The sequence below is a fragment of the Arachis stenosperma genome, chromosome 10 (assembly GCF_014773155.1).
Source record: "Arachis stenosperma cultivar V10309 chromosome 10, arast.V10309.gnm1.PFL2, whole genome shotgun sequence".
NCBI classification, from domain to species: Eukaryota; Viridiplantae; Streptophyta; class Magnoliopsida; order Fabales; family Fabaceae; genus Arachis; species Arachis stenosperma.
The window spans coordinates 134,449,116-134,461,805 of NC_080386.1; the positions used below are offsets into that span (position 1 = coordinate 134,449,116).

Sequence of the window (12,690 nt, forward strand, 5' to 3'; positions counted from 1 at the left end):
TAAATAAACAATGTTTCTTAAGAGTGTTTATAATGCGGTTTGAATTAATTTTAAAAGTTAAATTAATCTGATGATCTAAATAAACAATGTTTCCAAGAGTGTTTGTAATATACTTAGCTTGTTCTTTATCAGTTTATTGACTTCTAAAATTTTATTAAAAAATCCTTTAATCCATTAATATTAAATAAAACCATTATCTAGCTTTAATTTTTTATTAAAAAAAAAACCTAATATATAGTCCTTCAATATAGCATGCATGGGAGCTCAAGTTTAACATTTTAAAGAGTTTGAAGTAACAATTTTTTTTTTGAAATGCGTAAACTAAATTTGTATAGCCAACTAAATTAAATAAATGATATTATGTGCATACAAAAAATAATTTACCAATTAATTATTGTGTATATAGAAATATATATATATATATATATATATATATATATATTTGATAAATATTGTTTTATTGTAATATTGCAAACACATTTGATTATTTGTTTATTGCAAGATTGATAATTCTAATAACTAATTATTTAATAGAAAAATATATGAATTAATACATATAAATATACATTAATAAAATGATGATAGTGATTGGAAACTAACCTTTATAAATATACATTAATAAATTTGGTTGATGTCTATGTCTAAGATAGTGGCATATTAATTGCAACAATTCACCAGGTTGTTTTATGAGAAGTTCTATATATATATGAGAAGTTCTATATATATATATATATATATATATATTGAAAAAGTATAGGTAGACAATGAAAATATTAAATAATGTGAATAATTAATATATCGAATGTTCATTTTACTAGGTGTACGGATGGTTATTCTAATATTGAAATTTAGATAAATAATTTAGAGGTATAATATGTTTTGATTTGATTTGAAGTTGTTCATGTTATTCAAACAAATTATTGATTACCTATTTATCTAGCATAATCTATTTTTTTAGGAAAAAATTATGCATTTATTTTAAGCTATAAAATTAATGTATTAATTTTATCTTTCTTACTTTCTTTTATGCACTGTGTTATTAACGTCAAAGGGAAAAGAAGAAAAAATATAAGATATTTAAGAATTTCTATCCTCCACTTGTGTTTGTCCTCGACGCGCGTCTTTATGTAATTGATTTGTCTTTAAGGGTGATCACGGGTCTTATTTGATCTACATATTCGCGATATTTATCCGAATTTGATTTAAAAATTGTGGATATGGATCTGATTCGCAAGGCTATCAGATCGGATCCGTACACTAATCGGATCGGATTACGGATTTTATGTAGATATCCGTATATTCGCATACAGTGACGGATCCAAAAAATTTTAAGAGTGAGAGCAAAAACATATATCTTAATATAAATTTTGTTGAATATTGCTAATTATATTAAAAGTATAATAGAGATATAAAAATTAAAAAGTATTAGTAAATATTTTCATTCTTAAAATATTACTCATTATATATCATTTATAAAAAAAAGTTTATTTCTAAAATTTGAACTTAAAATATTTTAATTAAATTATAGATAATTTATCATTCTAACTAATTTTTTTATTTATTTTTATATACTTTTAATAATAAAAGATTGAATCAATTGGCACGTTAGCGCCTATTAATACACTAACATTTATAATTTGAAACTATAATTGTGTTTAAATACTATAAAAAAATAAACCGATGTATGAAAAATATGTTTATATCAAATAACAAAAATTTAATTTACAATTATTTTTTTCTTTTTTTTAAATAATTAATTTTTTATATTTTTAATTTAATTTTGATATGCTGTTAAATTAAAGAATTTATGCATCTATTTAATTATGTATTATGATTAAAAAATACCTTTTACGTTCATCATATAAATAATTATCTAAAAGAATAAATATAATCAAATGACTATGTAAAAAAAATACATATTTTAATATATCAAAATTAACTTCTATATTTTTAAATCATTGTTCTACTACTCATTATAATTTTTAAATATTAACTACCTTACATTCAATTAAGAAGTTTATTTGTCATAATATTTATGACAAAATATTTTTAATCCAAAATAGTTATTACAAGCAAGATGATTTAAGAGATCAAATTAAAAAATATTATATAATTTTAAAATAAACAATATTAATCAATAGATAAATATTATTTTTTTATCTCAATTAAATTCAAAACAATATTGATAATTTTACTTATATTTAAAAAATTGAGATTTAGTTTGATAACTAAATAGTTAATTAAATTTAAAAAAATTATATTATCATTGTTTATTAATTTTTTGATTGAGCTAATTTATTTAATTAATTTTAATTTTGATATTAAATCAAATTTAACAAAATAAATATTGTTACACGTTAAATTTAATAAAAAGATTATTTTTAAGATAAATTTCAAAATAAAAGTTTATAAATTTTTGTGGTACAAAAATATAATTATATTGGGATAAATACATTAATTTATATAGAATTATTATTTCTTTTTCTTAAACTTAGTGGGGCAAGTGCCCCCCTCCTCCTAAGTCTCGGTCCGTTCCTGTCCGCATATTCGCGTATCCGCAAAAATAAAAAAATAAAAAAGTAAATATTCTTTTTATGTCTTATTTCAATTAATAATTATTATATATGTTGTGTTATTTTAATTTATTATTTAAGAAAAATATGTTTAATATTATTTTAAGAATAAACAAATTTAAAAAAATAAAAATAAATTTTATTGATATATTTTAATAAAAATAAGCTTTAAAAAATATTTTTGGATTTTGCGAATATATTCGATATCCAATCCAATCCAATCCGCGCTCATCACTATTTGCCTCTTTTCGCATTTGTCACCACCGTCTTCTTCTCGTGTCTATATACTTTTTGCTATTATCACAATGCTTTCTTTTTTTAAAAAAAAATTCTGGTTCCATATGTTTTTTTTCCTTTTGAGATAATTATATGAAACAAATGATTGAAGTAAGGTAATATTTTTATCCAAATTTTTTAACTAAATAATTGTTTGTGATAAATGACATTCTAAAAATGAATAATTATTTAAAATTAGAGGAGGAAGTTATAATAATTTACCTAAATCATATTATATATAAATAAATTATGCTAGATATATACTAAAATAAGTTATAAATATAAAATATATATTAAAATATAAATATATATTAAAAATACATTAAATAATATATATTTATTTTTTATATAAATATATATCCCTTAGTTGAACGTTGAAACATTCACTTAGATTTTTTTTTAACTAAGAGTGAAATTTGAATTCTAAAATTTATAGATAAGAATGAAGAGATTATACTATTAAGGAGTGTTAGGAGTTGGGATTAGTAAATTTTATAATTTATAGTCATTAATTAATTATTATTAGTATTTTTAATAGTGTAAAATTTTATTTAATAGTGTGAAATTATTTATTTTTCTTTTATTGCTGGTTAAGTGTTAACCATATTTTAATAAAAATGATGATCCTTAAACTTTTTTTATATTATTTGAGCTATAACTCATTCACATTTTCTGTTGGTGCTGTAACTGTTGGGTGAAATTGACATGCATGTATATGTTGATTAATTATTGAACATTGTCAAAAGATTAATTAAATGATTGGACGGCGTCCTAATAATTAATTAAAAGAGTAGAATATAAACATAATTGAGCTTTCATTGTAGCCTTTCGTCAATTTCGGATGATAACATTTAACAACAGAAAAGTCATCTTTCTAGATTTTAGACTGAGCTCATGGGCTTTGTTTGGAGATAAAAAGGTAAAAATAATATAAAAGATTATTTCATTATTTTTATTATTGTCTCTTTTTTTTAAAGAAAACAAAAATTTTAATAAAAGCAAATACAAAAATTGAAAATAAAAATAAAACGCACACCAAATATATGTTAAATTATTTTTAAAATTATTTTTAGATGTTTAATTTGTATTTTAGGATGAATGGTCTCGATCTTTTATGTTTAAATTATATATATATTTATACATAATTTCAAGTCACGAGATAGGGAGATATACATTGTAGTCTTTTCTTAATTTCGGATTCTAACAACAGTAAAGTAGGCATCTGATCTATCGATCTTCATCATTAATCATGTGTTGTACACTCTATGTTATGAAAATTCAATTCATGTTTAAAAGTTTTCCATACACGCAATTTAGGCATATATGAGTTTGTTTCAATGTTTTGCAGAATTTATTTAAAAAAAAATTGAAGAGGAAGGAAAAGCAACAAATTAAGAAGCAAATTAGTGCAAGTTGATAAGGATTTTAATGTGGGACGGACAACTTGAATAATAAACTTTTCTTTATGCATAACTTTCTTTTATATAAATATAATAATATTAGAGAGACACAAAAAATAGCTAAAATTTATTGTATTTAGTATTTATTATTATTTTCCGCTAATATTTTTTGTCATTAAATACTATTAACAGAATCTTTTATTTTTAGATTAGTCCCAATAATCATGACAAAAGGATTTAATTTTAATATAACTTGTCAACATCTATTATCATATAAGACTTTATTGATATTTTTTTTTAAATTAATATATTCGAAGCCTAAATCTTCGTGAACTTATTTGTCATTTTACTCTCATTTTTATTTGTAAAGCTCCATGACTGCAACGACATTTGAGGAATCATTGCAAGCAACCTGAAACCGTGAAAATCCTGAGGTGTTGCATAATTTCTCAAATTGTTTCTCAGTTCTTTCCTTTCCACCATGAACTAGAAACATAAGAAAATCGAGATCCACAGCCTGAGTATCCTTAGACGATGTTGATTTCGGAATTTCTGGCAATAAAGTATCCAAAACTATGACCTTCCCATGTGGTGGCAGAGCTTCATAGCAGTTTCGTAAAAACTTGACACATTCTTCATCTTCCCAGTTATGACACACATGCTGACATGAGGAGTTTTTGTTAGATTTTATTAATATAAAATATATCGATGACTTAGATAATAAATAAATTTGAATTATTCTTTTGTAGCTACAATAAAATGCTAACCTTGATTAAAATGGCATCAGCTTTTGGAACAGTTTTAAACATGTCTCCTCCGATATGCTCTATCCCTGATAAGTGATTATGCAAAATACTTATATTTTTAGTATGTCCATTTTGGTGCAAATTCAGGTGCAGTTAATTTCACGTGAAATTGATAACTGAGAGCCGTTAGATGATTTGATTGATTTAACTAAATAATCATCTAACGACTCTCAGGTATCAACTTTAGGTGAAGTCGACTGCACCTCACTTGAATTTCCACCTCTTTCAATACATGAGATCAAATAAATTAAAATAGTAATAACTAATTACCTGGATGAGGGGGAGCGTTTTTAACAACATGGGGCAAATCAAAATTAATTGCTTTAATTGATGGATATTGCAAGAGAATTTGTTTCAAGGTTTGTCCATATCCACCTCCTACATCAACTAAGGTTGATATTCCCTCAAATCCTTTATATGCATTAAGAAGTTGTTTCAATCCTAAAGAGCCAGCTTGTGACATTGCTTGTCCGAAAAGGTTACCTAACTCTGTGTGTGTCTCCATATATTCAAATGCCATCTTTCCGTACACTTTTTGGAAATGATTGTGATTGTTAGCATCCAATATTGCATCCTTTGTATCTGTCCTGTTTTTTCAAAAATAACACTCATTAATTAATTTATAACTTTCTGTATGTCCTCCTAGTCTATTGTGTTATTTGTTTTTTGAGATGAAAGGAATACTTATTAATAATGAATAAAGTTAATAAGTTAAGATAATTAAGTAAGGTTAATTACCAAAGATGACGGTAACCTTGGTAGCTTAAAGTTGACATTGCAATCCAGGAGCCTTCTTGTTCATCATGATGATTACTTGTATAGTATTGTCCAACAGGAGAAACTGCATAAACTCTTTCAGTGTCACCGTCTTCATTAATGGTGCGAATGGAGCAAGTCAGAAGAGAACGAGCCACCAAAGATGGCAGCATGCGTTCAAGTCTGCTACCCATCTCACTGTGTTGCTTTGGAATCTTAGATGCAATCTCAGAAGCAGACATGCCTAACGAACTCTCTGCCTTTGATATGATCTCAAACAAGTTCATATCAACAGCAGCGTTCAAGATTGCAGGAAACACCGGAGCAAATGCAAAGGAAGCAGCTTTGGTGAAAGCATCATCGTAATCCTCCTTGGTGGTTGAACTCATCATATTCATATATGCTACCTACTTTAATTATTACTCTTTAATTAAACTCACTCTAATTTAGTGTGTGTATGAATGCAGTCACTCATCATCTATATATATATATATATATATATATATATGCTTCACCAAGTAGAATAGTCAGTGGCAAATGTACAAAGCTAAGAGATATTTTTGTTGCATAAGATTTGACTATACATGCTCTTGGAAGCAACCGGTTAATGATTGTAATTATTATTATAAATCTGCGGCTATATTAATGACACTAAATAAACAATGTTTCTTAAGAATGTTTGTTTATAATGCGGTTTGAATTAATTTTAAAAGTAAAATTAATCTGATGATCTAAATAAACAATGTTTCCAACAGTGTTTGTAATACTTAGCTTGTTCTTTATTAGTTTATTGACTTTTCAAATTTTATTAAAAAATGAGTTAGGTACGATTTTGGTTTCTAAAGTAGGGGTTGAAATTTTTTTAGTCTCTAACTTTTTTTTTATTTACAAAATTGTCGCTAAAATTTAACTTAATTTTGAAATTGTTATTTTTACCAAATTTTTAATTTTTATTTCGAAAATACCCCTAATTAAAAAAAACAAAATGGATTAAGGGGGAAGGGTATCATCGACCGGGGGGTTGTTTGGTTTGGGGAAGGGAAGGGAAGGGAAGGGAAAGGGTCACCGCCGCTACTCTTTGCTATCGTTTGCCATTTCTGCTCTTCCTCCTCGCCCTCGCCTTGCCACGACGCGTCTGGCATGTGCCTTCGTGTTCGTCGTCGTCGAAGAGGTGGTGGTAGTTGTCATGTGCGAAATATTGAACAAGGGTTTGTAGAGGAATTTTTGGTAATTATATTTATAGATTTTTTATTCTTGTAATTGACGATGAATTTAGGAATTTTTGAGTTTTGTTAATGAAAGAAGAAGAATTAGTTCTGAGTTTTGTTAATGGTTCTGAGTTTTGACGACGATGATGATGATTTTCTTATTTTTCTGAGTTTTTAGTTCTGCATCTAGGTTCTTATTTTTCTAGGTTCTTGACTATGATGATGATAATTTTCTGATGTTTCTTTTTATGATTCCATTATCCATTGTTGTTGTTGTTCTGCTGCTTCTAGTTGCTTTTGTTGTTGTTGTTGTTGTTCTGATTTCATTATCTGTTGTTGTTGTTGTGCTTCTGGTTGTTGTTGTTTCATTGGTGTTGCTTCTACTTCTGCTTCAACTTCTGGTTCAGTTTCAACATCTGGTTCTGCTTCTGTTGATTTTGGGGAAGAAGGGAAAGATATTTTCGTCCGAAAGACGATTTTAAAATTAAGTTAAATTTTAGGAACGATTTTGTAAGCAAAAAAAAGGTTAAAGAGAAAAAAAATTTTCAACCCCCTACTTTAAAGGCTAAAATCGTACTTAACCCTTAAAAAATTCTTTAATCCATTAATATCAAATAAAATCATTATCTAGATTTTTTTTATTTTATAAAAATAAACCTAATATATAGTCAGTCCTTCAATGTATAGGACCTCAAGTTTAACATTTTAAAGAGTTTGAAGTAACAATTTTTTTTTGAAATATGTGTAAACTAAAATTTGTATAGCCAACTAAATTAAAATAAATGATATTATATGCATACAAAAAATTACTTACCAATTAATTATTGATATACAAATTAAATAGTATTTTTTATATAAATATATATCCCGTTAGTTGAACGTTGAACGTTGAAACATTCATCACTTAGCTTGTTGGTGCTGTAACTGTTGGTTGAAATTGACATGCATATGTATATGTTGATTAATTATTGAACACTTTGTCAAAGATTAATTAAATTATTGGACGGCGTCCTAATAATTAAGTAAAAGTGTTGAATATAAACATAAATGAGCTTTCATTGTAGCCTTTCGTCAATTTCGGAGGGTAACATTTAACAACAGAAAAGTCATCTTTCTAGATTTTAGACTGAGCTCATGGACTTTGTTTGGAGTAGGCGTGACTACGGATCGATTTAGTTTGGATTTATAATAAAATTAGAATTGGATCGATCAAAATGTAATTAATTTGGTTTGGTTTGAATTTGTGTTTTTTTGTATATGTATTCGAACTAAACCAAATCGATTAAGAATGGATTGATTCGGTTTGGATAATTGGATACCCGATGACTTTGAAATTCATAAAAAAAATAAATTTTTACTTTAAAAATTCAACAAGTACAATAAACATGTAACATCAATAGAAATAATTCAAATATGTTAAACACTAAATACATTAAAAACTAAATTCATTAAAATCCAAACTTATTAATAATGAATAATCATTGTTTAATGAAAAAGTCATATATATTTTTTATTTAATTAATATATGATCGGGTTCGCGAGTAGATTCGGATTCTGCATCTTTAAAACCGATACTCGAACCAATCACTAATAAAAGCCATCAATTTGGTTCGGATTGGATCCGATTATCCGTTGATTTCAGAACCAATTTAATTGGTTCGAATATTCGAACGAGTAATCGGTACTCACTATCTATACTCACCTCTAGTTTAGAAAAAAAAAAGGTAAAAATAATATAAAAGGTGATCTCATTATTTTTATTATCATCTCTTTTCTTTTATAAAACAACAACTTTTAATAAAAAGCAAACAAAAATTGGAAATAAAAATAAAACGCACACCAAATATATGTTAAATTATTTAATTTTTAAAGTTAAATTTTTAGATGTTTAAAATGTATTTTGGGATGCTCTCTTTATGACAATCACGAATGAATATTATAATAGAGGCCTGCATTATTGTTTTTATATAGATGAGATATGTAATAATAGGTGTGATATATAGTCCCGTTAAAATACCTTGACACTTTGTTTTTGAAGTTTTCATTTGTATTTTCATAGATTGGTGTTATCTTAAAAGCCAAATGACATATCACATGTCAATTTTTGACACATTAATAAACCAGGTAATAAAATTAGGAAAGAATGAGAAAAGAAAAAATAAAAAAATTTTATTATTGTGTTTGAAAAAGGTTATTATTGTTGTTGTTTTACGGGAGAATAATGGTACATATTTATACTAATTACTAAATTAATTTTAAATTTTAAAATAAATTAAAACAACTAAAACCTCTAGACAATTATGATAAAGGAAGATATAACTTAGAAAAAATGTGTTACGTATAATTTAATACAATGCGTTAACATTAAATTAATGGAGTCAAAACAGAAATTAATTTAATTTAGCTAGCAACTAAAGTAACTCATTTTTCAACATCCAAAATAACTCATGTATGTATACATCTTAAAGTACATATACATGTATATGGAAAATGAAAGTAAAATCAACTATAATCATATAATGTAATAAGCGTGCAACATTATTATCACATAAGTAGACGCAATACTTGTCAATGAATTATAATTCAAATGACATAATTTTTCTATATTCATCTAAGAGATTGCGGTTCAAGTCTTTCTAAAAAATAGACGCAATATTTATGGAGAAAATAGACGCAATATTTATTCCATAGATAGTAAATTGCTCACAATATTGATATGTGACGAAGATAAAAGAAAAGTGTACAAGAGCTAAGAAGCAAGAAGGTGGAGCAAATTAAATTAAAACCAAAAAAGAAAAATATTCAAAATATTTATTTGTAAAATTCTATGACTGCAAACGTAGTTAAGGAAGTAGTGCAAGCAACTTGGAATCTAGAAAATCCAGAGTTGATGCATAGCCTCTCAAATTCTTTCTGGGTTCGTTCCTTTCCGCCATTAATTATAAACATGAGGTAGTCCACATCACAAATATGTTTTGATGAATTGCTTGAATTCGGGATTTCTGGCATTATGAAGTCCAAAACAATCACCTTTCCATGTTGTGGCAACGCTTCGTGGCAGTTTCTTAGGAATTTGACGCATTCTTCATCTGACCAATTATGACATACATGCTGAAAATCCAAAAATAAATAAATAAATAAATAAATCCATCACAACATCTATATATTATGTTGTATTAAAAAAAAAAACTAGATGAATTCAGGTAGGGACCAAACCTTTAGCATAATGGCATCACCCTTTGGAACACTTTCGAACATGTCTCCTCCAACGTGCTCAATCCCTTTATGCAAAAATTAGTGTGTTAATACTTAGTAGATATTAGATTGAATTAGGTCCTTTATTTAGTTGATTATTAAAATTTAAAGCTATAAATAAAATAATTAAGCCTGACAAAAACTATGTGTATATACCTAGATACGATGGTGCGTTTTTCACAACATGAGGCATATCAAAATTAATTCCTTTAATGGAAGGAAACGCAGAAATGATCAAGTTTAAGGTTTGTCCTATTCCACCTCCTACATCAACCAATGTTTTCACTCCCTCAAAACCTTTGTATAGGCTTATGATCCTTTTCATTCCCAGTGGGCCAGATTGGGCCATTGTTTGGTCAAAAACATGGCTAATTTCTTTATTTGTCTTCAAATATTCGAACATTGGCATTCCATAAACCCTTTCAAAATGATTGTTATTTGGGTCCAAAATTGAATCTTTTGCGTCCTTCCTGCAAGAAGAAAAGTTAAGACTTGAAATAATGTGCAGCTGAGGCCCTAGCTTAAGTATGCCTCTTAATATGCTTAATATGCTGCACCTGGGTTCGAACATTGGTGAATGTGCCGAATATTAATATGAACCCTTTAGTGTTGTGTGGATAAGTGTGTAGTGTGGGTGTGTTGTGGTAACTTAGGATTAGTAGTTCTCCAATCTATATAAACAAAAAACAAGCGTGGAGGGTTTAAATCCAAAAAAAGCTAACAGAATATATATTTTTACCAAAAATACTATTTGTACACTAAAATCAGCTACTAATATTTTTGTGTATATAGTATGGAAAAGTATAGGGAACCAATGGTCTAAGCGTACAATGTGTACAATGGAGGTTTAGAAAGTATTAGAGATATCACCATTAGTGTTACATTATCCTGTTAGGTTGCGTTTTTAGGATGAGTGGGTTCATGATATGATATTAGAGTTCTAGATCCGAAAGGTCAAGGGTTTGATCCTTGGTGAACTCCAAAATTAACTCAAGTTTTTGAGATGAGTGATTTTATGACATGAGATGTTTATTATCCCTGCTATGAGTGCTATCGGATACTTTAGGTCATTGGCTCTCTAACACTACCCATATAGTATATACCGACGGCTGATTTTGTTGTACATGTAACGTAGACGTATTTTTACAGTTACCAAATTTGGCATATGATATGATGTGTTTAGATATATAAATGAGATTACCAAAGGTCGTCATATACTCGATGGAAGAGAACAGAGAGAGGAGTCAAGGAGCCTCCATATTCATGTTCATGATGAGAGGATCTGAAGTAGGCACCAACATTTGAGAGAGCATAAACTCTTTCTTTGGTGCCATCTTGGTTAATGCGAATAGAGCATTCTAGAAGCGAGTGGCTTGCCAGTGAAGGCAGCATGCGCTCCAGCCTCTTAGCCACCATATCAGTGTCTTCTTTTTCAATCGGAAGCTTTGAAGCAATTTCCGAGGCAGACATGATCCCTTTTGATGGTATGATCTCAAACAGATTCAGATCAATGGCTGCATTTATGATTGCAGGAGTGATCCGACTAAAACAAAGTACCAATGCTGAAATGAAAGCATTGTTTTCTTCCTCTTTGGAGATCAAACTCATTGTTTAATTTCTTTTCTCACTTGTCTTGTAAATATAATAATGTGTGTTGTTCCTTACATATTATTATACGTTTTAATTTGCTCTCATATTTATATTGATTTATTGTCATAAAGTTGCACTGTTTCTATATGTTTTTGAAGCAAATTTGATGCGTCTTTCTGGAAAAGTCATCATACCCTGCTTTTATATTCATTCTACAATCTGCATTTCTTGTTAGCTTCTGGCGGCTTACACTGATTAGTCAAAGAAATTGACCGCGCATGCATGCATTTGATGAAACTTCAATTCTACAATTTCGAAACTAATTAAGGCTGCTGCTTGAACTTGAAAAAAGGACAATAATAATCATGTATTCATGTATTCATGTGTGGATTCATCATTAAGGATTGAGAGACAAACAAAACAATTAAATTTTAAAAATTAACATGCAAATGATAAACCATTTATATGAGAAAGTATTAGAGATATGACTATTAGTGTTACATTGTCTTGTTAGGTTACGTTTTTGGGATGAATGGGTTCATGACATGGTATTAGAATTTTAGATCCGAAAGGTCAAATGTTCGATTGTTGGTGAACTCCAAAATCAACTTAAGCCCATTGTACACATTGTACGCTTCGGTCATTGGCTCCCTAGCACTACCCAATTTATATATCATACTTTTATAAAAAGGTAACACATATATAAAGTAACTAAACTACTGTATAAAAACGCAACTAAGTAAATAAAGTACGATAAAAGAAAAATAATTTTTGCTCTCTTATAACCTCAAATCATCAATAATTTAATAAGATGCAAAAATTTTAG

At 27.5% G+C, this 12,690-nt stretch overlaps 2 protein-coding genes across 2 annotated transcripts; both read right to left on the reverse strand.

Moving 5' to 3' along the window:
* Nucleotides 1–4,399: 4,399 nt before the first annotated feature.
* Nucleotides 4,400–6,277, reverse strand: LOC130954352 (isoliquiritigenin 2'-O-methyltransferase-like). Its single transcript, XM_057881092.1, has 4 exons — nucleotides 5,794–6,277; nucleotides 5,326–5,642; nucleotides 5,017–5,081; nucleotides 4,400–4,910 (listed from the first exon to the last, which is right to left on the reverse strand). Exons 1-4 carry the CDS (start codon nucleotides 6,207–6,209, stop codon nucleotides 4,608–4,610), a joined length of 1,101 nt encoding a protein of 366 aa, XP_057737075.1. The 5' UTR covers nucleotides 6,210–6,277; the 3' UTR covers nucleotides 4,400–4,607.
* Nucleotides 6,278–9,674: 3,397 nt separating this feature from the next.
* Nucleotides 9,675–11,958, reverse strand: LOC130954624 (isoliquiritigenin 2'-O-methyltransferase-like). Its single transcript, XM_057881380.1, has 4 exons — nucleotides 11,476–11,958; nucleotides 10,431–10,744; nucleotides 10,236–10,300; nucleotides 9,675–10,130 (listed from the first exon to the last, which is right to left on the reverse strand). Exons 1-4 carry the CDS (start codon nucleotides 11,880–11,882, stop codon nucleotides 9,831–9,833), a joined length of 1,086 nt encoding a protein of 361 aa, XP_057737363.1. The 5' UTR covers nucleotides 11,883–11,958; the 3' UTR covers nucleotides 9,675–9,830.
* Nucleotides 11,959–12,690: the final 732 nt, after the last annotated feature.